This window comes from Harpia harpyja, chromosome 14 (genome assembly GCF_026419915.1).
Source record: "Harpia harpyja isolate bHarHar1 chromosome 14, bHarHar1 primary haplotype, whole genome shotgun sequence".
Classification (NCBI taxonomy): domain Eukaryota; kingdom Metazoa; phylum Chordata; class Aves; order Accipitriformes; family Accipitridae; genus Harpia; species Harpia harpyja.
Genome location: NC_068953.1, coordinates 3,598,661 through 3,625,131, shown reverse-complemented (window position 1 = coordinate 3,625,131; position 26,471 = coordinate 3,598,661). Strand labels below are relative to the sequence as shown.

General features: G+C 39.1%; 1 protein-coding gene across 4 annotated transcripts in view; it reads left to right on the top strand.

Moving 5' to 3' along the window:
* Window positions 1–26,471, top strand: part of CEP112 (centrosomal protein 112) — a 175,211-nt gene that overhangs the window by 124,010 nt on the left and 24,730 nt on the right. For 3 of the 4 annotated variants that reach the window (XM_052807763.1, XM_052807765.1, XM_052807766.1), the window contains 2 exons: window positions 4,453–4,515; window positions 8,357–8,506. In XM_052807763.1, the coding sequence (XP_052663723.1) occupies window positions 4,453–4,515; window positions 8,357–8,506 (213 nt within the window). The remainder of the gene's footprint in view (window positions 1–4,452; window positions 4,516–8,356; window positions 8,507–26,471) is intronic. The other variant, XR_008238246.1, reaches the window with a different exon arrangement.

The window sequence follows — 26,471 nt, the reverse complement described above, 5'->3', positions numbered from 1 at the left end:
GTACCTTAACCAGATTTCTTAAATCTACTTTTCTATTAGTGAATATGGGTGTATATATATAACCCTCTAGTTTGAGAGTTATGTTTGTGGGGCTTTTGTTGTTTGTTCATGTTTTGAGGAGACTGAAATCAAATTGAAACACTACTGAATCAGTCAAAAAACTGTAAATCATATATAGATGAACAGGATTTCACTATGCATCCTTAACTCTTACAGATCTATCCATGCTTGCGTTTCAGGAGTTAGTGTTCCTATTAATTTTGTAGCATAATTGCAATCTAAGTCTCCATCCAAAAATCGCCATTCCAAAGCTGGAAGATATGCACATATTTGTACTGTTCCAAACAATTCTTAACAGTTGCATTTTTGATGAAGATTCAAGATGTCCTAAACGCCTTCATGGATGTTGATGGAGGGTGAAGTTGTCCGTGTGCCTGCCAACCCCATAGTGCAGCTAGAGTTACTGTCGACACCGGAGGTGGCCGTACCGGTGAGCAGCCCCCAGGGCTGCTTAGGGCATGCGTTCCGTCGAGTGGAACTAGAACTAAAAGTCCCCTCTAATACATTTTATACCTTAAAAATAACATATAAAAACTTTGTACTTAGGGTAGGACATGGTATGCTTTTGCTGTGTGGTCCCATCGTAGATCCTTTGCTCTTCTATTCTTAGTAATGCTGTTTCATGAAAGGAAAAAATGCGAAGCAGACTGTGTTAGAATAGCATCCATTAATTCAGATACCACATCTGTAGTGCTAATACCATTTTTAATTTTTACGTGAAATGTTTTGATGAAGTCGGTGCAGTTTTGCTCAGCAACCACAATATGATGCTTTAAGGCTCGTTATAGAATTACAGTTGGTTTTTAAAACCAATTAACTGTAACAAGGACATAATCTTTTTAATGCAAAAGTCCTCACTGTAATATAAAATAACTGCATGTAAAATTGCCATAATCAGATAATTTTAGCTAAAATATGTATTAACTGTGTGAAACTAAACAGAAGCTAATTTTTGAATCTGTGGAATTCATCTATGGCTTATCCAATTTAAACCTTTTTATTATAAAAATGGATATTACAATTGATATTTCTGACAAGTTTTTGCCGAGTGTGAATTTCAACAGCTACCTCTCCTACATGGAAAACTAGTTTAAGACCATTAACTATATTTGCAGTGCTGCCCATTGCTATAAAAAGAGTTAGACTTTAATGAATACTGGCTGACCCTCCAAATGTTCCCCTTCCAGTTGGATTCTTACTCATTATGTTTCTGAAATAACATGTAACCTGAAAGTGAGGGAATGCCCTTAAAATAATACAGAAGCAGCTTATGCTTCATACAATGCACGAGCTGAGCAGCCTGTTATAAAAGGAGCAGCCCAGGAAACTGCAGCTTGTGTACACCATGCCGTTTGTAACCTTCTCGTTTGTCAAGATAAACGTAATATAAATCCTCCACGATGTTCACTGTACACAGCTATGCATATTTGCTTTGCTGTAAGTCATTCCTTAAAAAAAAAAAAGTAAAAAGGCCCTTTTTTTGTGTGTAGCAGTGCTATATGTGCCCCAGGGGAGTAGGTTTATGCCTCCCTAGGCTGCAAAGCAAAAGCCTATAGTCAAGAGGTATTAAATTAGTTTAGTCGCAGGTTTTAAAAAGGGAGAAGTTTTATATTTCTGCAGTAAAAGACGACAGTGGAAAAGAGTGTTCCTGTGCATTACCATGAATTAGATCTTTTCAGCTGACCAGTGTGCTATAACTTGTAGAAACTGTCTTCTGCAGAGCTTCGCTGGTGCTACCTGTGCAGTTTGTGATGATGCAAGACCTGTACAGTGTTACAGATCTAGAGAGAAAAGCTGAAGTCAGCAGGTGCCCATGGTTTTTAGTGCCACAGGGTCAAGATCACTGGTTTTAGACACCTAGAGCCAGTCTGAATGTGGTTTTGCCATCTCCAGTGGAAGTTTTGGTAGCTCAGTACTTCTGAAAATCAGACCCCCCAAATAAGGATGTTTGGGACTGCAAGTAAATGCAAGAATTTGTGGTTGTTGATGACTGGGAGACAACTTATAAATATTTTGCTAATCGGAATTTTTAAAGCCATTATAAAATAAGATGTTGTAATTGCCTTTAAATAAACTGGTAAGATATACTTTCTTTGCCTTCAGTTAGGAATAAAACACTCAAATTCAGTATATCTTTCTTTTGGATCGCCTCTGTCATTTCTATCAGAGGTCATCCTGGTTCTACTCAGTGTGAATAAACAAGTTCTAATTTGTTTATGGAAGTTACGAGTGTGTTTTTAATTATTTATTGGGATTTCTTCTATGGGTTCAGGAGGTTATAAAGCTGCTTCTATGAAAGATGAAGACTTTTACCCCAGGCAAGTTGAGTGAGAGCAGCTGTAATGTGATCTTCTTAGCAGTGCCTTGCTGACTAGTATCTCTCCCTTTCTGGGAGTAACAGTAATTTATACTATTAGTGTCATTTATTTTTTACTTTTTTCCCCTAAAGATAAACTGGCATTTTCAGTCACTTTATGATATGCAGTGGTGGTAAAACGTAATCTGAAACTAGACAATAAGACAGTGGAAAGAGTGTTAGCATGGGTCAGCCTGAGTACAAAGAGAAATGGAGCATGCATAGAGCTGTCTGGCATAACTGCTTCTGTGTTACTGCTCTCTTTTTATTTATACAGCCCCACAATATGCCCTTACAGTGTTTGTGGCACACTTTAAATGATAAATGTAGAAGAAGTGGAATTTAATCTGTCTGGTGCTCCAGAAGTCTTGTATATGCTGTTTTAAACCAGTATGTAGTGTGCCATTATCTCTGTTTATAACAAAAAACAACCAAAACATGTGTTCTCAAAAATTATGCACAAATTTGATAATTGGTTTTGGTTAACTTTTTTAGTAGGTTTCTTAGTACCAACAAGCGGATGAAATATAGACCTCCATATGTTTCATAATCTTGGAATTTGAAGGGATTCAAGAACTTCAATTGCAGTATCATGTAAACTTTAAGATTATTTTTAACTGGCTGTAATATACTTACATTAAGCTGCACCATACATAAGTGCCTGGATTGTATAGGATGATTTGAGCCCTATCATGCTTGGTGGTGATTCGCAACACTCTGCAACGTTAAGCTCCTAAATTTATAGTCCAGTAAAATCAATAAGACTACTTGCTTGACTGAAATCCCTGGTGTTTGCAGAAATGGAGTTTCAGTCTTGCAACCGGATCCAAGCAGGGTTCAGAGGCTTCGGGGGGGGGGGGGGGCATGGCTTCTGTGGTCCCCCAAAACAGGCGCTGGCAGCTGAAGGAGCATGTGTTTGTGTGCTGGACGCTGTGCCGTAAAACTAAGGACGACAGATCAAAGATTTGAACACGAGGTCAGATAGATTTTGAAAATTTAATCAGCTTAAATTTGCTTCAGAACTCAGCTTCGTAATATTCTGTCCCCCTAAGAAAATATTTTTCTTAGACACCTGTCCTCAAATTTTAGAGCCAAGAACATGAGAGCGCTTAGCAGTTCATCTGAGGACAGCATTTTGAGTCTGGGCTATCAGTATAATACCACGGCACTTTGCAAGAAAAACATAGATCAGAACTGTGTCCTGAAATTAAATTGAATTTATTTTTTAATTATTGTTGTTATCAAATAATTGCTGAAATTAAATTATTTGAGGAAAAAACCTTAAGAGGTATTTTTCCCCAGAATTGTAGAAATATTTGCTTATTGGATTCCAATTAGAGAAATATTTGCTTATTGGATTCCAATATGACAAAGCAGCCTTGTTTTCAGTTTGTTTTATTCTTCATCTTTGACTTGTGGGATTAAAAAAAAAAAAAAGCTAGGAAAAGGAAGGAGCGGTACGTCCAAGAGCTCCTGGTTGGTTCAGCTGCGCGGTTGGTTCAGCTGTGTGCTGCGTCGATTTTCAGTGTAATCACCACCTTTAAATAGGAAGAGACATGCAATGGGACAAAAGGCAGTTGCAGACACCAAGCCAAGACATGAAGTTGTGTCCTCCATGTCGCGTTGTACCCTGGCAGCCTGTGCCTGGGGCTTTCTCCCTGCCTTTTCCCTCCGTTCAGAAACAAAGTCACCCTGATAAACTCATGTGCATGTTGCCTCCTTTCCCTGCCACGCACACACTCACTCTTTTTTTTTTTTTTTTTTTTTTTTAATCCGCAGAAGTCTTTATGTTTTTCTAATAATTGGCAGCAGAGGTACAGTTTCTCCCCTCTTTTAAGTGATGAATAGTTGGCCCGAGATCAAAGGCAAGCCCTTGCGGTTTTTTGGCTGCCACAAAAGGGCGTTGGAGTTGGCGTGGGTCCCAGCCGCTCAGCGATAGGCATGCGGATGAGGTGCCAAGCGGAGGGGTCGGTGGCAAAGTGTCTGTACACGTTCTTCGTCTGAGCTAATCTGGTTGCCTTTTGTGTGTGTTTCAGGCAAACAGCCGGCTGAAGCAGGCTGAGAAGGAGTACAGTCAGAAGCTGGCTAAATCCTCGCAGGTAGGTAGCGAGAAGGCAGGAACCTCAGGTGACGCCATTTGATGAAAAGTGTAATTACTTCTGTTCTTAAGCATAGGTCTTGATGAGAAGAGAAGCCGTAACTGTTTCCCAAATCAAACATCCAGTGTCTTTCTTGCAGATTTTAACCTTTCAAAAACCACAGAGCATTAAGCTGACTAGAAGAAATGGGTGGGGATTTTTTTCAGTTCTAAATTTCATCTTTTGTATCTACTTTTTCATCTCCCGAGGACCCAAGAGGACCGAGTCCTCCCTCAGTCAGTGGGAAGGGAAGGCGAGGTGCCCTGTCAACCAGCACAGCTCGTAAAATCAGGAGCAGTTGCACAACCAGGACTTGCATTTCATGTCACGAGGCGGTGTTTGCCCACACAGCCGATGGCAGGATGGCGGTCCCAACTGTGCCGTCTTGGTGTTTATCGTTGCTCCTAGCCAGTTCAACATTTCTGCCCAAAATAACACCCTGAAGAATGTCAGTGTCCCAAAAGCAAACTGGTTTTGACTTGAGTTTTTGTTCTTCAGAGTAGTCTTTTGAACATGGAAGATGAAAATGTGTGTTGAATTTACATGGATGCTTAAAAATGATAAGATGGGACAATTTTTAAATATTTCAGCTTTCAGTTTGATTGACAGGTAGTACTGAAGTGTGAAAAATGATGGAGATGCAACCAGAAGTTAAGCTTTTAATAATAAGAAAATTGCCACGAGGATTTATGTGGAGGTGTCATTCTTCTCATTCCTCCCAACCACAGCAGAATGCCTGCCTTTTACTTGCAAAGTGCGTTTTCAGCAATAGTAATAACTGCGTAATAATACTCTTTTAAAATCAATAAAAACACTACAAGGAATGGTTTAGAAGCCTCCAAACTAGGCAGGGATGGTCAGTGAGATGATGACGAGAACTTGCAAACTTTATTACAAGCACTTTAAAATATTTTAAGGTCCTGATTTCAGCTTTTCAGCTACCGTTGAGTCTCACTGTCTGTAAAACTTGTCCAAAATTTTGGCTTTAGTTATTTCAGTGAAATTTCATTGGACTATCACAGTTTTTCGCACTGCATTTTTTGAGACTCCATTTGTCAGAATAATTGTTAAATGTATTTTTACATTATATTTCTAAAACCTAATGTGTATCTCCTACACAGTTGTTTGCATACAGAGAGGTTGTGGCACCTCCATCCTTGGAGATACTCAAAACCTGACAGGACATGATCCTGAGCAACCTGCTCTGGATGACCCTGCTTTGAGCTGGTCCCTTCCACCCTCACCAATTCCACGATTGCAGAATTTATCACATTCTGTGATAAATCAGAGAGAGTGCTCTCCTAAATGCCTTTTTAGTAATTTGTTGAGAGCCTTATTCATAAAGAAAGAAAGAAGCAACAATAACAAAAGAAGCCCTGTTTTTTTATCTTGCCATCTGAACCTGAATAGCAGAAAATTGATAAAGCTCAAAAAGTAACATTTAATGCATGCCAGACCTTAAGGAAGAGATCCCTTTCGTTGCTAACTCTATTTTACCTTTTGTCATTGTCATTTTTATGCTATTGTCATGCTTAGTGAGTGTAATCAAAAGTCACTCTTTCTATGCCAGACATAGTTTACTGTCAGAACAAAAATGGGTCTTGGTCCATTAGTTAAAAACTGATGGAATACTTTAAGCATTTCTGAATTTTTAAATGAGGGGTGAGGGAAATTGCTTTAGTTGTTACAGTGGGAACACCGAGGCAGTGTAGTGCAAGGTAATGACTATTTAACCTGGATGTCATAATAAATTCTGTCAGACTGAAATCTATTAGCCTGTAGAATAGTCTCAAAATAGAAAAATTCTGAGACTTTTTTTTTAAGCTAGGCATTGCTGTAGCTAATACACTGTTCTCTCTACTAGGGAGGGATGGACCCAATGACCAGAACTGGCATTCCTCTGCGCTTTCTGTGGCAGACACAACACATACATCATATGTCAGGGCTATTTGGCACAATAAAGGAGTTTCACCCTGATGTCTGAATTTCTTTACTTTTGTGGGTTTGAATCAAATCCCTAAAGTTACTTGAACATCGGGGGTTTTTGTAGCTCAGTATTAATAATAGGTCAATTGCAACTTTTCTTGTGGTCATGTTGCTGACAACATCTGTCTAATCTTACTCTCTGTGGCCTCTTGGAACATTCACTTTTAACACCCACACAGAGAAGATATTTCAAGAAATTTCCTCTGAAGTTTATACAAAGTAAACAGATTTTTTTTCTCTGAAAAGTACTGTACAAAGCAGATCTTTCTCCATCAATTCATGCTGAAATTTCCTTGTATGCATTTCAGAACTCCTATGCTAGTCCAGGGTCTCTTACCCAGTAAAAGCTTTAAATTTCACTTTTGTGTTATAATAAAGGGTTTGTTATTTTGTTTTCTTTTTAAAAAGTGACAAAATGGAACATACACGAAGTGGTAGAGGTTTACATGGCTTCAAGTTGTTATCTTAATAATGTGTATGATCCATCGCTTTCTCCTGCTTCCTCGCTGCATGTGTTACACACCTACCAAAGCCAAATTTGTGCAAATTGTGTGTCATCTAAATGATGATCTGAATTGCAAAACCAGTGATACTGCTTAATTCTGCCTAAAGAGTTACACCTATCCAGATAATCTCTAAACTTTGGCCCATTGATCTCATTAAGAGCAAATAGCCTTCCTTTTGATTGGTATATTATCTTTTTTAATATGTATTTGTTTTTAGAAAAGAAATACAGAAATATCTGTGTAGGTTTTACTCATAATCTTTGTTACTCTCTGGGGTTTTCAGGTAGTAAAACAGTTAAATAAATTTACAGTAGAGTTTTAATCAGTCCTTTTCCCCTTCCCCAGTGATTCTAGTACTTTCATTTGTAGAGTATTTCTTATTACTTTAGTCCTAGCCTATTAGTAGTTCTAAAAAAACCCCATTTTTTCCTAAATAACTGTGATGTTAATAGAGTTAAACGTTTCTCTACCGATCAGGAGGCCATGCAAACATACAAGTCTGAGCACTCTGGTAGTGTCTTCCTGAACTCCCTGTGCGCTGAAGTGCTTTTAGACCTGGGCTATATTATGCTGCTGCAGCAGCTTGACCTTAAGCTTGAATATATACATTGAAGTCAGTGACTCTCCCATATGTTTAAGTGCTTTGCTGGGCGATGACTTACACGTCAGCATAAAATTCTGTAAACATGCCTGAAGGATCAGGTTTAGTTATGACTTTCCACAGTGATAAAAAAGGTGAGACAAGTACATTTCAACAAATCACGAGCGAATCATGTAAAAGGTCTAGTTTAAGGGTCTTGGACATTGAATCAGGTCCCTGCTGATTTGTAAGCAGAATATGCTTCTTTCAGTGGCTCAGAAATTTCACTATCAAGTTTAAATTTCAGTCCTGTATGTAAATTTGGGGTTTTTTCTCTCTGCAGTATCAAACTATAAAGCATCCTTCTAGAAAACGAACACCACCATCACTATGTAAATTTGCAGTACTGGTTCCAGTGCAGTGGAAGACTGGAAACATGCTCTATTTTGAAGATCACAGATGTGCTTTGTTCTCATGAGTAAATATTTTGGAATGTCATAGTGGAAAACCCTTCCAAATATTTTGTGTTCAGCAATTTTTGTCATTCGCAGCCTTACTATATTCCTTTTCTCCGCGTGGAATTTCACGCTTCCCAGTGTGTAATTTGCTAATTTCAAATATTTAGCTTGCACAGCAGAGTTTGCCAATGCCATGCTTGTACTGACCATAAAAACATGCAAAATACATGCCTTTTACTGAAGAGAGATTTAGCGTGCTGTTTTCTTTTTAGATCATAGCTGAACTTAAGACAACCATTTCCTCTCTGACAGAGGAGAACAGCCGGCAGCAGCTTGCCGCCGAGCAGCGGCTCCAGGAAGTTGTACACAAGTTTGAAGATAAGAAGCAGCAGCTGATTACAGATAATGACAGAGCAATCAAGGTAATCTGGGGATTTTAGTCACTGATGCTACTGGCTGTTTGAGTGTAATTAAAAGTTCCGCAGTGGGCAGATGAATGCAGGTATCGTTCCTGTTCACACAGCACTCACTAATTCCATTCACTGGACCTTGACTTTGATGTAGCTGATGACTCAGGCTCTCCTTCCTCTGGCTGCTCACACGCCTGCATAAAACGTTTGGGTTTGGCGAGTCTAATCCATCCACTTCAGTCAAATACTTGAAACTTTCCTGTTCTTTCTTTTAATATTGACTCAGATATTTTAATGTATTTTCAGCACTTTTATGCAGTGCTTTTGGTACTTGAAAAAAAGGTGAAAAGTAGGAGAGCTGAGTTGCAGCACCTGAGAGCCAGCAGTATGGCACGGGCTGTGGCTTGGTTTTCACAAGACATTCTCAACTTTCATGTTTAAGGAAAGTATGTTCTTAAGTTCCATTGAAAACTATATGCAAAAATCTGTGCTAAATATGAATGGAATAAAGTATTTGTTATTTGTAACTTTTTTTCCTACATATTTTGTATCAGAGTTGCATTCTCTGGCCTTTTTCAAAGAAGCTTTAAGAGACTATGGGTTCTGAATATTCAGACTCTGTTCCTTGCTGCTTTGACCCCCCGATTCAAAGCGGCTGCAGAGAATCCCACCTGCAGAAGAATGCAGAATTATTTTTGAAAGCATTTTTCCTTTCAGAGTAGTAGAGAGCAATGGAAAAATTTTGAAACGATGTAATCTGCTAGGGTTGACAACGAAAACACTTCATTAAAAGTTGTATAGAAGAAGGAAATTCCTTTTTTTCTTCGTAAAGACATTTACTAGTACAAAACAAAGAATTACATTGTTAAATCTAGAAATTCATGAAAAAATGAACTCCTACAGTTTTTCTAACTTTTTGTGCTGAAAAGAAACCATGGGAGTTTTTACATGTTAGAACCATCTGATGTTCAATTATGGTACAGTTAATGTTGTCCTCTATACTTGAATGATTTGCATAATGAAATTAGGTTGACATTACTATCTCATCATCTGCAGAGTGTTCTTTTTCCTTTCTTTCATAAATTCTTTAATGATTGGGGTTTTTTTCCTTAAGGAAAATGTCTGCCTTTATTTGTGTGTTTGTTGAGGAACAGAATTTTCTTTCCAATCGTTCTTTAGTCTCTTCTGTCAAAGGTATAACCAGAAAAATGTTGGCTATAATCTGTTACCCAAATTACCCAAATTGAATCACCAGGGGTAGTTTTTATAATCACTAGGGTCTGCAAATAGAAGGTAGTTAAATCACGTTATTTTGGGGTACAGGTGGATTTTTGCCACTTAGGAAAATGTACTATTTGTAGTTCTCCACTTTTGCAGTGGCCATCTAGATATAGAGAAACCCTGTGACAGTGGAATAGTCTTCCATATAGTCAGAAATATGCTGTAATTCAAGTTATCATGCATGATACCTTCTTGAGTTATATATTTGAAAAACATGTTTTAGACTGTTTACCAGCTTTTTTCTTAGCACCTGGTGCAAATGCTACTGTTGAATTTGTGGATTCACTTAAACTATGTTCAGTGGAAATAATTTGGCTGTTGGTAACAACAGGTTTTGAACACTAATGATTATAGGTTGTATGAAATCCTTCTCCATGTAAATCTGTGTTCAGCTATTGTAAACTTAATTTTGATGTCGTTACCTCACAATGTAATGAAATACATAAAAACCACGGGGGAATTCTGCAGAGGGTTTCTGAGCAGCATCCCAGAGAGTTTTTAACACTGGTGCTGCAAGTATGTTTTGTATGAGTTGGTCAGCCTGGGGAAGAAATTGCAGGAGCTGTTATGCTTGAAGTTCTTGAACTTCATTTAGTATCATTAATATTGTACTTTTAAAAAAGTCTTCCTATGAAATCACTGATTTAATGGAAATTTACTGAAAGCCAGATACCCAAACAGAAAATTCTTAGGAAGGTGAACTGCTGTGTATACTTCTGGAAACAGAAAGAGGTGGGTTTAATATTTAATCACTGAGTATTTTTAAGAACCACGCATACTTCTAGATGAGCATATGCAGGAATACTTTGCTTTTTATTAGCCTGGGGCAAAAAAAATTTGGTGAAAGTGGAATCCTAGATGTCCTGGAGATGGGGAACATCCAACCTAGGGCAAGCTGAAGACCTTCAAGGGATGATTAAAGAAACATTCTAAAAACAAAGCAATTCTTAATATAGCATAAGCCTTTGAGAAGACTTAATATAGTATAAGCTATTAAAAAGACTATCGTTAAAAAACGGGCATTTGCTAAATATAACAGTGATTTAAACTAACATTGAGGAACAGATTGCAATTTCCTTTATATGGTATTGGGTGACTTCCTGTAAGACCTTCCAATTATTATTTCCTTTCAAAGGGAGAAATACATTTTTACAGAAACCAACTGGCTCTCAGAGAAGCTTTGGATTTAGTCACTAAAGTGATATCCAGATGTGGATGCCATAATAGATGATTTTGATGTTAATTCAAATTCCTGACTCTCTTTGCTAAAGATTTCTAAGCTGTTATTATTTCAGAATTTTATCTATCTCCTTAATCTTGATTATTTTTTTAAATAGTATCTTAAACGTTAGTGAAAAAGAATAAATGAAACTTTTAAGAACATTTTCCTTCTTTTGATAACCTAAAAACCCAATCTGCACAACCCTTTTTGGCTTCAGATGGCCTCAGTTTGGGTCAGTTTGAGACAAATGCTTAAAGTACTTGGCATTCTCTGTTACACCGTGATTTGCCTGGCCCAAGGGCAAGTCAAACTTTGTGTCATCAGAGTCATAAAATCAGGATAAAATTTTGGCTCATCACATTCCTTTCTCGTGGCTTATAAGGTAACCAATTTGGATGCCATCGTGTCGCGAAGTCTAATAGCAAAGACCTCAGCAGCAGTGCTCTGACAAGGCATTGAACAACTGAGCGGCTCCTGTCGCTGCCGTTCCGCTGCTCTTGAGTTTGAGCCTGTCGGGATTACGACAGTGTTGGCACGGAAAGCGATCCCAAAAGCACAGCTCACCCTTCAGTGCCGCATAGATATCTTTGCTTTGAACTTACCAGGACTTGTATTCTTTGGAGCAGAGTACAAGGACACTGCAATTGGCCTGGCATGGGGCAAATCCAGCAAAGCTCACCTGGTCCCTCTGCCGTGCCTCGCCTGTGATGTGCTTACACTTCAAAGATCAGGAACCATTGGTTTAGACCATAGGATTAGTTGAGAGCACAATTATATTAATGCCCTGCAGATGCTTGGAAAAGCGGCTTAAATTGCCGTTTCTGTTAACCCGTTTGTGATGCTTCAGACCAGGATTTCGGAAGGCACCCTCCAGTAAGGGTTTGGGTGCTGAACTCCTGAGAATGTCTATGCAGGAGCTACGCTGGTCATTGAAGTGTAGTGTAAACTTATTAGGGCTAAATTTAAACTAGCTTTCTTGCATCCCGATAGCAATCTAGCCACAACAACCCGAAGCTCAACGCAGTCAAACGGTCAGAGCATTTACCTAACTTTGCTGCTGCTTTTGGCAGTGGTTACTGGCTGGACTTGGCACTAGCATAAAGTTGATTGCATTGTAGAGATACCTTGAGGTTATTTATGAAATCCCAGCCTTAGTTTTTTTTTATGAAATCCTTTTGGATTCTGGGATTGAAAGTGCAAAACAGTTCCTGGGATTGGAACTGCAAAACATGTTCAGAGCATTTTAATGTAGAAGTTGATGGCCAAGTGGGGACTCCACATCAAAAAGTAGATTCTGGAAAGAAATGGATGATGGAGAGCACACAGTGACAAACCCACAACAGAAAAGGGAGAAAATGGTGCTTTTTTGCCAGCGGAACCACATTTGTTGTTTGGCTCATATTACAGATTCTAGGATTCTGTTTTATCCCCTGAATTAACACCAAAATTTCATTAGCAAAACATGGTTTGAAGATGACATATTTCAACACTTTGTGTGTCAGCCAGCTTATGATCAGATTAATTCTGTTAATAAATAAAACTTAAAAGATTTCTAGGAAAGAATGCCATAAAATAATGTTCCCCTTCATGTGAAAAATTTTGAAACAGTTGGTTTTCTTTGTTATGTTTAAAAATGTTGAGAGGGGAAAAAAATCAAAAGTGTATTTTATGGCCATAGCAGAACAAAGGAGAAAACTTCTGGTTTTAAATTGTCTGGGCCTATGTGGGCATTGAGTATTCTCAACATCATCATATATTTGTTGGATGCTGTTGTGTCTTGGAGCAAAAAGATCATTTCCTCTATGCAAAGGTTGGACTGAGGGTTTTATCAACACAGTGAAATTTTTCAACGCGACTATAACAAAATACTTAGGCTGCTATAGTTATGCTTGAGTCAGTCCTTGTGTGGGCTACTCTGTTTCCTTTTATTCTGGAATACTGTCTCCACAGGGTAGGGTTTACATTGATATCTCTCTACCCGTCTGCCACCCAGCCCACCTCTCCGGGCTGCCCGTGTCCCGCTGCACCGGGGCAACGTGCCCGGCCGCGTGTCCTTCTGGTTTGATTTGCATAATCCCCCCTCCCTTTCATGTTTGGTTCCCGCTAAAAGTAAAACAACTTATTTTAAACCTTGGGATGTTTTAAAGCATTCAGAACATTTCTTTAAGGGCACCTGATATGTTTGTTTCCAGAAAGTAGTTGTCAAAATATACTGATGGTATTTACAAACGTCTCTAAAATGCAGTGTTTCAGAAAAACTGTGGTTTTAAAAATCCTGTGAACAAGCTAATTTTGTGTGTAGTTATATTTTATTATCAACCATGTTTATTAGCAAATTCCACTTGTAATTACAAATAATATTTTGTATTAAAAGAAAAAGCATGTTAGAACTATGGGAACATTAACTGAGTGACTGTAGTGCTGCCGAAGTATTTAGTCTATTGTCCTCAAAATACCTTTTGGAATACCACCATTGTACTCTGCAATAGCCGATGTTGGGTTTAGTAAGAAATAAATAATACTGATTTGTTGGTTTAAGAGTCCCAAGCAAAGCTAACTCTCAGTCTTTCAGATGTCCTTAATAGTGCTTATTAAAGGAGGAGAGGCATCAGAGAGCATACAACCTAAATTGACCTGATCTAGAGTAGAGAGAAGAAGCATTTTTGGTCCTGTCTTACAAAGGGGACAATGGAGGGCAGAGCCTTGACTTTGTCCCATGTTTGTGGCAAAGACAGAAATTAACTCCGGGCTCCTAAGCTCCGGATCTGTGCGTCAGTCGATGCATCAGCCCTTCCGCAAGAACAGTTTCAGGATCCAAACAGTAACAAAACCGTACAGTGCTGTATGGTTGGATTGATTCTGGGAGCGAGATTGCCTGGTGTTAAAGCCACATCTAACAAATACACTTGCAGTCTCGTCAGACCCTTTTGAGAAAGCTGGGCCAGTTCAGTTCTTTACCTTTTTGTTAAGGCTGCTGACAAGTTTCCAAGCCATGGCAAATAAGGGGGGAACAATTTACATGTTCAGCACTTTCTTTGTATTTACAGCGGAAAGACTGTAATGGCTGGTTGTTTAGAAGGCTGTGACGTGTAACTGATAGCACTGAGGACGTTAATTAGGAAAAAAAAACCTGAAAGCTTAGTGTAAACTAAAAATGAAAATCTAAAACTTAGGCTAAAGTAAAGACATATTACTTCAAGGACTTTTTGTTAAGTGAGTCTTGACTTGCTGCCTTCTCCAGCGCAGATTGATGCAGTAGTGTTAGCTGTTATAATCTAGACTACTGTTGAATAGCTGTGTAATAAACTTTTGTCAATAAGACCCACATTATTTAAGCTTTTTTATATAAGCTTTTTTTTTAATATTTTATTGTATTTTTTATTTTAACTTGGTTGAACGTGGGTTTTTTAGCTAAGAGTGCCTGTAAAAAGGAGATGAGCATTTCACTGTTGAAGCTGACACTGACTCATGTCTTCTAAGACATCTGGTCAGAACATGCATTACTGTTTGTGATGGTTCGATGGCCACGGACATGCCAAATTCTGTCAGTCATTGAAGATCTTCAGAGATGTGTATGTCACAAAGTTCTCCAGAGGGATGTCAAATCCCTCTAATTGCTTCTGTGGCTAAACATTACCATGATAAACTACTTGGCATGGTGAAATAAAGAGTTTTAAGGGACCATATTTGATGTTAAATACATGGAGTCATTTTTCATGGATCTCTATTTGTTTGTCGCTGACTTTATAATATTACTAGTAACTCTGCAGTGTCTTTTATTAGTGGGGAATGACAAGGCACCAACATTTGTACCTTAGCATTGTAAAGCAGGCATTAATATTTACCAGGCAAATAACATTATCTTGCTCATAATTTCCTATATTCTGTTTGATCAACAAAGAAAGTCATGTGTTCCAAAAGGATAGGTAAATGAAATCTGCAGGTCTTTTATAGTTTTGCTTTCTCTTTTACATGGGGTTCAAAATCTGAAGCACCTGTTTTTCACAGTCTTTGTGTATATGAATACTGGTTTCACCCACATTCTGTCTGTTAGAGAAATGAGGGGTTAGCCCCAAGCTTTTCAACTGTTGCTCCTGCTCTCTCTCTTGATTCCATGACACGGTTATCTTTAAAAGGCTGTACGGACACATTCATTATAAATGATAATAAAAATAGGCTGGCTCTCCTGTTAAGGCTACGTAGTTATTGATCACAAAACTTCTCTCTCCTTTTCAAAATCATATGTCTTCTTCTGTTGCCACAGAAATTATTTCATTGTCTGAAGCATAGTACCTTCTCTTCAAAATTACAGGGTTTCAGATGTTTGGCCAATCAGGCAATCCGAGTGGCTGAGCATCTGTAAGTACTTTATAATATCTTTGACATGCTTTGTGAGACAAAGAATTGAGTCATCTTTTTTTCCTGCAGCAAGCTTTGCACTCTGGCATTTTTCTTGACTTTTCATGTCTCGACACATTGAAGAACTTACCATGGCCAACAGCAAAATCATACTTACAAGTTTTATAAAAGACTAGAACTAGTGCTTGCCTAGTCCTCTGAACTGCAGTCTAGTTTTATCCAGCACGTTTAAAAGTTTGTGGTTTTACTTTTCCCTACATTATCATTGTTGTCCTTGGTGTTTTGCTTTCCCTCCAAAAGGCACTTTGCTGCATAAAGTCCTTTTTATTCATTTTTAGCCCTAGAAGGGATGTCACCTTACCTCTACCAGTCTCCAAATTATGGAATTAAGAATTCCATAAATGCATAACAAAATATAAAATCTTATATAGCTAAGCTATCAGTTTCTTCTAATGAGGTGGACTACACTAATTTTGCACTGGAAGAAATGGTGAAAAGGAATTCAAAACAAGCTATAAAATTCACTGCTTTTAGCTGACAAGACAGGAATAATAACACTGAGTGGGGTCCTAGGCAATTAGAAAGGTACAGAGAAAACACTCTTATTAGTAAGTGTTAAGTAATAATGACATAAGTCTACACAGCTAATAAAGAAGGGCAGACAATGTTTATAACTGATAGAAGAAAATTAAAATTAGCTTTTTTAAGGCTGCTGTGGTGGTTACAGTTTACTGTTGCATTTCAAAGATGTTTTACTCTTTGAAGAGCACAGGGACGTTTATGTGGAGGAGAAAGTGGTGCTTAGAAAGACAGAGCTGGGGAGATACCCAGAAGTTACGAGGCAGACTGCCTGGGAGGAAGAGCCTGTGCTCAAAAGTCTGGGACTTTACTGGAGAGGAAAAAAAAAAAAAAAAGATAAAGATAAAAACAAGTGTCTAATGTCCTCCAAACACAGGGCATCTGTAAAACAGTCTGTGCATAGGACTCTGTAGACTTTCCAAGGGCTGTTCTTTGTTCCAGTTCCAGTGAGTTCCTGGAACGCAGCCTCCTTCCCTGCTCCTGGAACAGCCTTGACTGCAGGGCTTCTCCAGCCGTGTAGGTGGAAACACAATATGTGTGAACTATATATTCAACCAACAAAAGATTGCTGGAGAAAATGACATCTTCAAAGCAAACCTTCCGTAGTCCACAAACATTTATTACTCTGTAGTAAAGATTTTTAAAGCCTGGCACAGTAACACAAGCTGCAGGGTTTGGCAAATAGAGATTTGGGGATGTGGACCTGGTCTACTTATCAACATGTATTTCCCTTAGATATCTTTCTTATGGTGTGGCTCATCCCAGGAGTGAGCCGAAATAGCACCAGAGTGCACTGGCTGATTCCAGCGTGCCTACACAATTTCCAGTGTTTGTGTAAACATTTTTTGCAAAACAGTATGTTTTAATATAGGTTGCTTTTGGTTTTGTACTAATCGTGGTGCTGGCTGCTCCGGGGATATCAGCAGGAGAGAGTCACTGAGGATTTCAGCTTTATGCATTAAAATGCTCTTGCCAAAATGAGTGTTGACTTTAGAAATCTTCAGATTCCATTTAGAATTTTCTGCTGGCTCTCCAGCTTTACATGTAACTGAAACTCAAGCAGATCAAATATCAGAGTGTTTTTTAAAAACTGACTGGCTAACACTTTTGAATGGCAGATCACAGTGAAATAGAAATATCTTTGTTAAACTTACCATTTTCATAATAGTTGGGCTTTTCTTAAGCGTAACAAGAGAAACCTGGTGAATCCGATACCTGCACAGGGTAACTATTTACCAATATTTAAAGGCGGGGTAGCAGTAGAATCAAGTGGTCAGTAATACTCTTACAGTTTTTGGAAGGCATTGCCTTTATTTTCTATGACTAGAGTGGTTTTTTTCCGTACAAAATGAAAATACCTATTGTTTCCTTAGCATTAAAAGATTAGTTACAAAGAGCTACTAAAGGAAAGCAGCCAAAGCTGCCATATTTCTGCCACTTTCTTGCATCAGTGGAGTTGAGAATAAAGGAACTTTCCAAGTTACAGTACTGTACTTGAAAAGGAAAAAAGTATGCGGCGACTTTTATCTGTGTATTCAGTAGATCAGATGGCAAACTCACCCAGACAGCCTAGCAGGGGAGCAGCTTCTGCTTTTTTCAGTAAGCCCCGAGTGGTGTGAAGCAGCACCAAGTACGACATCAAAAGATACAAATCTGCATCGAGTGTAAAGTTTGGGTTTTCCAAAACATCTGTCTAATTAGCACAACTTGTATATTTGCGAGTTCTAGCTCTGACTTTCTCACAGTTTCATGCTGTGGCTTTTTCATCTCACAAATTTGTGTAAGAGGTTAAACCTACAAATACTGTCACCAAACCTGACCCTTCGGATCCTTGATATAAAACCTATCCTGTTTCCTTCTAGCATCAATCACCCTATTGTGCCCAGCTAGAAAATGTGAGATGTAGCTGTTAGCCAAATTTTTGCTGGAAGAACGAGATCATTTTAATTGAATGTTATTATCAGCCAGTTCTTGTGGTTTGACATGGATTCAAAATGAAGCAGTTCATCTGCTTAAAGAATGCGTAGGCACTAATATAATAACCTCAGTAAGTTTTCAGATGCCTCCATCCTAAGGGAAATCAGTTTGACTTGCCCTTCAGTGGAAATTTTGTGTACTATTGGCAGCCAAAATAGCACTAGAGTCCAGAAACAGAAAAAATTCTATTCCTGTGTATCGTATTTTGCTGCTTTTCCCATTAAAATTTGTATTGTAAACATTTTCAGTTAGGCCCAGTACACCTTGTTGCCTTGCAGTCCAAGGAAACTGTCTCTATGTGTTCATGTACATGTGAATATAAGAAGGTGAAAAACTGGGTAAGTTTTATTGAAAATATACATTATTCTTTGAGCCTTTTGCACGTGGATTCTGCACTTTTAATGTGCATACTCATCTTGCACTGGAGTTTGGGATGCCTTCCCCAGGAATGGTTTATTGTTGCTGATTCACGCACCGTCTACACTGCGTTGATTCTCTTCATTGATGAACAGTATTTGGTATAGTAAATGTTTCATTTGTTGACCCTTGAAAACATGCATGAAGAAGACTGAGGACTTGAGGCTGAAGCTTATAGCGAAGACTGGGAACCTCAAGGCTGAAGCTTTTTCTTAAGCTCTTCTGTGCAGGCATCAATAGTTTTGTATCTTTGGCCTCTTCAGAAAGGTGTGGAGGTCCTCCAGCGAGGAGACTATTTTATGGAGCAAAAGGAGTTTACCTGTTTTCTTCTTCAGGGGTCTGTCTATGAAATTATTCCTAGGAAACTGAAATACATGTTGCCTACAGGATAAAATTTAGGACTCTAAATGAGCTTCTTGGCAACGTCCTCTTCAAAACTGCCAGATAACAGAGGACTGGAAGAGCAGTAAAGCAGGGATTAGTCAAGCACAACAAAAACCTTACTCCTCTGACACAACCACTTTTTAACTTCTTCTGTTACTAAAACTGTCTCTGCTTATTTTTAGTTCAAGCTTTCACAGCACTGAAGTCAATAACTTCAATTAAGTCAATATGTTCATAATTATGAAACCAAATCCTTCAGCACTGATGCATGTTCATGTGTGAATCTAATCCCTGATACAACACAGTTATCTGTAGTAGTGGTGAAGATGCCTGTTGGAACTGCCTTCACCAGCTTGGCCAACCAACCAGGAGACCCCAAATTTGTATTTCTAATGTTGAATATGTCTCCTGCGTTTAGCACCTCAAGAGAAATACATCCTCAGTGAAAACCCCAGGTTACCAATTATGAAGAGTTCATTAAGATCTGAAGTTCAAAGCAAAAAGGCCAGTTCCTCGCAGGTCAGGGCAGCTCTTTTAATGGCTCCTGCTTCGCCTCCAGCAGCAGCTCATCTCCAGAACCTGTTTATTTTCCTGCCAGGACTGTTGGCAGGTGAATAGAGTCACATCAGATCACCTCACGAGTATTTTTATGCTGGAAACCTATGCCCTGAATATGCCATTTTCCTGGCCCAGCATGGCATGAGATCATGGGTTTCAAGCCTGTCCGTGTTGGCCTTAGAAGACAAAACATGCAATGTACCGTTCATTTCCCTTTTTGAGATCTGCCGTAAAGTCACTGCTCAGTTTTGCGCTGGGTTTTGCTCTCTTCCAGTTTAGACCATCACAAAGCAATAACATTTGCTGTGTGGGGAGGAAGGAAAGCATCGCTTGATCGTGTCCTGAAAACAAATCAGATCATCTGTGAAACAAAACTGAATGAATGCAAGTTCTTCTAGAACCAGATGAGGAGAAAACAAAACAGTCCCTTTTCCTGGGAAATAATGAGTTAGGACATGTCAGCACCAAAGCTTCATGCAGATATACTGTGGTTTAGGAAAGCACAGCATTTGTGCTCTTGCCAAATGGGCAGCAGCACTAGTCCAAAATTCATCCGGGCTCCTGAGAGTCACTGTCTCAGGAGTGCAACATTTTAATTTCAATAGAAGGTTGTACTGGTTCTCTGTATTAGAACTGTTGAAAAGACAGTAAATCCTGAAGTGCTGTAACGTTTTCCTTTGTATTTTCTACATGACTGTTCAGGGACTGCCACGGGTACCCATATGTGGTACCATGGTCCAGCGTGGCCTTTTTATTCCTCTTGCCAGCGTGACTCCCTTCTCACCCAGCATCCACCCTTCCACCACCGGGATCTAACCGGGAGGAGACACGGGAAGAGGATGTGCTTATTCAGGGAGGGATGATGCCCGCAGGCGAGTGTCCGATCCGTTGCACCCGCGCCAGGAGCCCCGGGCGCTCTCCGTGCTGCTGCTCTCTTCCAAGTTTGTTATGTAAGAAAGGGTGAAAGTACAAACAAGAGAAAACTAAACATGAAAAGTGAGTTTGTTTGCTTACTGAGAAGCTTGGGAGTGGCAGAATGAAACCGTATAAATAAAAATTCAGACTACCGAGCGTTAGATACCTGCAGGAGCACCTGCACAATTGGACCAAGCCAGAACTCTGCAGGCAGCTGGAAGGAGAAAACTGAGACGTGTACTGGGTCTCGCTGGCTTCAGAAAAAAAGCATTGCTTCGCTTGATATGGCTATATTTAAATGCCTTATATTTTTGTTCCTAATGTTACTATCATTCATATCCTTTACAGTTTTGCACTTGTAATTCGGCAAGGTAAAACAGTAATTACTGAAGACTATGTAATAACTTGAATCATATCAGTGGGTTTTAATTGTCTGCATACCTGGAAGCACCTTTGACCACAGCTGTGCTCTAAGCCCCAAGGAGCAATTCATACCTGATATATTGTTTTCTTCCTCCTACCAGAATAACGCATCACTTCTACTTACATTTGTGTAAATCTGAAAAGCAGGGAGGACACAGGAAAATGTGAAGTGATTGATGGGCACAGAATACAGTGAGGCCTTTGTCATCACTGTTAGCATTTATACTTGCCTTAAGTGTTTACATACTGCTTTTTCCTTTCCACTGTCCTCTACCAGGTCACCCCTGCATCCTGAATCGTATGGAAATGTGCATTTGCAAGTCAAGTTTGGCATTGCTGTGGACTCATTTGCTAGCACCTGTCTCTAATAATCCAGCCTTCGTGGCGTATGTGAGAAGGCTGATGTCTCTCCTCCCTCTCTAACTTGCTGTTTGCGAAACCTGCCTCTGCAGAGGACAAGTTTATTTGTGCTTCCTTATCAGATTCTGAAACTCGATCAAGATTTATGCAACTTTAACAATACTGGAATACCTAGTACTTTCCCACTGCACCATGTATTGTTTTTCCTGCAGTTTATGTCTCATTTGTGATGAGGAAAAGTTTGTGTGTGTGCACAAAGTGCCTGGAAAGCTCTGCTCTTTGTGCTGCGCAGGTCTAATGAGAGACGTTAGTATGTAGCTGCACAAATGAGAAACCGGTGGTGCTTTAGAACTTGATCTGTTTTCTGTTATTTTTAATGCTTTTGCATTTTAAAAATGTCATCCATATAAGAATATTTGGAACTACTTACATATATAAAAAAAAAAAAAGAGAAAATGAAAAGAGCCTGCCTGCCTTTTAGATGTGCCAAACAGGTTTGGCAGTTGTTCGCTTAGCATTGATCAAGCATTCCTCAGCCAGTCAAACTCTTGTAGCATTTTCTACCTGTGCAGAAACATTCTCACCAAGCATTTCTGAAACCAGAAGACACTGGTTGGATTATTTTTCTTGTTCAGAGCATTTTGGATGATGACTGAACTGTATTGTGGATATTGACACTTTGGATTGACGCTTGTCATTCAAAAGCCTGAAAGTCCTGTAGGAGATAAACTGCAAAGATTGTTTTGGCTCAAGGAGAATGGAAGTGGCTGTGCTGGGTCAAACTGGAGTCCATCTGTCTCTGTCTTCTGGGACATGGTATCTGATAGGAGATGCCCAGAAAAGAGTAGCAGAACAGGCTGAAGACTTAGGGACATTTCCTCAATATACTTTCCCATTCTCCAGCAAGATGCAATTAAGGGAGTTGCTATCTGAATTTAATAGTCTTTGATGGCTTTTTGTTCTGTGGATCTGTGTGGTTGCTCCTTGAGTCCTTGTGCCCTTAGCACTCATGATGGTCTGAGGCAAAACATTTCCCTCTGTACAGTTTCTGGGCTTGGTGTACCTTTTGGGAGTACTTTAACTGCCTCATCGTGACCTTGTGGGACTTCTTTCGAAGGAAAAGCAGAGGGATATCTTGGGGATGCTCGTTAGGTTCACAAGTAACTCAACAAAAACTTCTGCTGTGGGGCACTGAGGTTCTCTCCTGTCTGTGCATTTCCACGTAAGACTTTTCTGCCACAGCAGAAAGATCCACTAACTGAATTAGCACAGTCTTTCAGCCATCATTCAGCTCAAAACTGGGTCCAAAAAGACTTAACAAAAAAAACCCCCAAAAGAACCAACCAACCAAAAAAATCAAAACACCATTGAAATCAGATCTGCTTTGTCGCAACTGTGATAAGAGCTATTGACATTCTGGCAAATTATATCTAAGACACAGCAATAGCTTTGGCAAGTGTTTTTCCCCCTCCCATCCTCTTCTTAGTTTGCCTGTGTATAAATTACACCTAATTTGTTACCTGTATTGGTGAAATTATCAGCGTCAAAAGCTCAAATGTAGATTGTTTGTTTCAAGGACGGCCAAGCAGTTGCCTATTGCAGCGATGCTCGTATCAGGGAGTCTACCAGGGAGTCCGCAGTTGGCTCTTACCAGGGCTGGCTTGGAGGGGCACAGACCTGCTGGAAGTTTGCAGACCAAAATCGTCCAATATGCATCAGTCCTCAGAGGTGCAATGAGTGTGGCTTGAATGTTTTAAATGATTGCTTTTAAGGGATGCATAGACAATAAATTTAAACTAGACAAATTCTTAATTCTTTACTGATGATTCTAGTTCAGCAAAAAAGGTTACATTAGGGCTGAAGAAATAGGGTGGTGGGTACTCCCAGAAATGAGTTGTGCAGGAATTAGAGTAACATATTTTAAATAAAAAGCTATCAGAAACATTTAAATAGGTTGTGGAGCCTGACATTGTTCTTTGCTGCGTGTGTACATGTCTGTCTACCTAAAATATTCTGTACTAGTACTCTAGAGCCCTAAAATAGAAGGAGAAACTTCAGAAGCTGAAATGGATCTTACCCATGTCTAATTTTGAATAAAATGTGAACTTAAAGGATTTTAGAAATGTTTAGAAACATTGGCATTATGACAGCAAGTGTCTCTGTCATAACGTCATATGATTAACTAGATCAGAAACATTCTGGGATGTTCTGATCAGTTATGTTAATGCCTCTTTTAAAAAGTATAAAGCCAATGGTCTATAAAATAGATACTTGAAAAACAGTTTTCCTTTTCCTCAGGCTAGTGAGATTAGAGTTTCGTAATCTGTTTGACCAGCTGCAGAGGACGTTCTTTTTCATTTTTTCTTTTTAAGTAAATGAGCTTCATCTCAACGTGATTAAAAAAATAAAGAATCAAACTTCAAAATGTTCAGTTGTCACACATACTTTTAAATAGGAGCAATTGCATTATCATGTCTTGTTGCAAATGTAATTGGGTTGAAGGTCATTAAAGACTTTGAATAGAAGAGTTTCCAAGTGTGCATCCTCCCCTGTCAAGAATCGTCCCATTTTTGGCTTACAGACATAATGTTAGAAGATATTACTTTGCTGCATCTCACATCTTACATATATTGAGTGTGCAGGCACTGTTTAGTCGAGCTTGCTCTTGTTCAGTTCAAAAAGCAGTGGTTTGTCTTGTGAGTTAGTATTGTTGATTAAAGTTACTTTGAAAGGTGTAAAGACATTATTAGATTTCTTCTCGTGCATGTGTGTGTGTAAGAGAATGTGTGTTATTTTATGTAATGGGAGAACTCCAGCGATATTGGGCAGTCTGCTAGTTCATTGCACAAAATAAATAGTTTTTCTTTTGTTCTTACTGGGAATCAGATTGGCCTATTGACTAGAAAAATCTGAGCTTTTCATATTTACTTTTTAAGAGAGCATAGCAAAATAAGATGCTTTGTAAAGCCTGTTAGAAATGTTTATATTTCCAGGTCTTCATGCATCTGTGACAAGGAATGCATTTTAAGGAGACATTTGTAGAGCACCAGGGGTCTACTGGAACCTCTGGTCTGTCTCCAGGTGTAAAGTTTCCGAACACCCACTTAAAGTGGCAGTTTGGTGATAAACCTCGTTGGGAATGAAGCCCCCGGCGGTGAAAAGATTGCCTTGTTCAGCAAGTGATTGATAAATATGCTTTATCATGAGTCAGGCGTTCCCTAAATCATTGCAGGAAATTCTGCTCAAACCCCTGATGTTTGTTTTTGCAGAGCTGTTGGTAAGAATACAGCAAGCAGTAAAACCAGATGTTTTACTAGTTAATTTGTATTCACAATAGCAGTTTTTCACTAGCACAGCATACCCATTGATGCGACGTTTTAGACATTCTTACGACATAGCATCAAAAATTCAAGAAGTTGTCTGAAAATGTTGAAGCCAACATCAGGTCTTCACAGGAAACCTGCTCCGAGAATGGCAGACTCCTTGCCGTTCCCTTTGATTGCCAAGTGTTTAATAAAAAGCAAATTAGGAAATGAAAATTGTCTCGTGGATCAATCAGGAGCAGCAGTTATGCCTGTTCAGCATTATCTGTCAGACATTAACCTGATTGGGAATGTTTTATTTTGTGTAATAGTCTCAAAATCAGACTGAAAGGTTGACTTAAAAAATACCTGATGTATTTTGTGTGTGCTCTGAGGCTGATAACAAACTCTGCAGTTCAAGTTTTAATAACTAGGGGGGAGCTAAGAAACTTCAAAAGGTTCGTGATAAATGTTTTTGACAATGCGTCAGCTGAACATTAGGCAGAATCTTGGTAAATCCTCTCATAAGTGGTTTAAAATGGAGTTTTGAACTTTTCCTTCATAAGAGTATGCTTAAGATGTCATGGTATCTTTGGGTTTAAAAGATTCATTTTATCTGGTATATGTGAACCATTGGTGTTTCTGTCTACACCTCCAAGAGTGCAAGAGGGAAAAAGTTCAGCAGTTTTCTCCTTTCGGCAACCTCTGCCCCTGCTCTTGACCATGAAACTCGTAGAGGTTGGAAAAAAAGAAAAGCCAGTTTTAAAGGATGCTAACAAAATACTCCAAGTAAATATTATAGTAAATCTTTCGAGCTGACAAGCTTTGTGAATGACTTCATCGTGACAGCCCTAAAATGTCCTGATAACAGACAAAGCAACGCTGGCACATGGCAACTGCTTGTTGGGTTTTGTGGTTCATTGAGAAAAGCAGATGAAAGCAAGTTTATTACTGCTCTTTGAACCTTGCTTCCCTCCCCCTCGCCTATCACCTGAGCCACTAAAAACAAACCGAACACAATTCCTTCCTTGGCTCCCCCTGAAAAAAAAAAGCCTAACTTTACGATTTACACTGCTGTTTTCTTTGAATTTTTATCTTTGCAGGCCTTCCTCTGCCTTATGACATCCTCTGTGTTTCAAAAGAATTGAGTTTATAGTGCCATGCAGTGAAGCCCTGACTCAGCAAAATGCTTAGTCCCTTGCCTAAGTTTAAGCCTACGAATAGCTCTGCTGGTGCTATCAAGGTGTTTTAGGGATGCATGGCTAAAGACTTTGCAGAAAAATGGTCCTAAAACTTTGGTCAGCTCAACTAGGTATTTACAGAAAATGCTGAAAACACGTCAGTATTTTATAGGAACAAAGCAGGAAAAAAATATGCATGTTGACAATCCTAACAGTGCTCAGGGAATCTCCAAAAGATGCCAATCCAGATGAAATCTGATCTGAAAGTGTTAAGGGACTGCTCAGGAGCTAATGCTGATGATCCAGTCAAGAGCCAGAGCATATAATATACTGCCAATCAGCCTCTTGCCTATAAGTTGCAAAAAATGAAAATAGTGTAGTATTAGAGCCTACCACACTGGAAAAATGTTTGCATATATGTTTCTTTTATGTTAAGTGACCTACTTTAAAAAATTTTCACTACTACTAGAGAGACTTGATTTTGTTCCTAGAGTCAAATTATTCCCTTCCTTCCTGAACCCCTTTCTTTCTTCCCACAGTCCCTCAAGGGAAGAAATTGTTATACTTCACAACGGCATCTCCTACTGGCAAATCTCAGTGCAAAAAGGAGCTGCTTGGCTTGCGTGAATGGGCAAAGCCCATGGCTCGGGTGGTTTTGCAAGATCTCCACTCCCATTTTGAAATGTCAGCAAAGTGGGCCAGACTTCCAAATGTGCCCAGTATGTGGGAGTTCACATTATTCCAAGTGGGAGTTGATGAATTCTGTGCCTTTGGAAATTACCCCCTTTATCTGATTCCTGACCAAAGAAACCTTTTTTTCATAATGATAGCAGAAAATGGACAACCAGCTCTTTTAGGCACACATTTAAAAAGGTATTACCATTTGCATTTTCATTCCACGTTGTAATTCATGTTCAGTCTTCATGAAGTAGTGTTTAGTGGTTAAAATTATATATTAGGCATGAAGATTCCCAGATTTGCTGTTCTGTCATTGCATAGTAGGACACCGTGCAGATTGG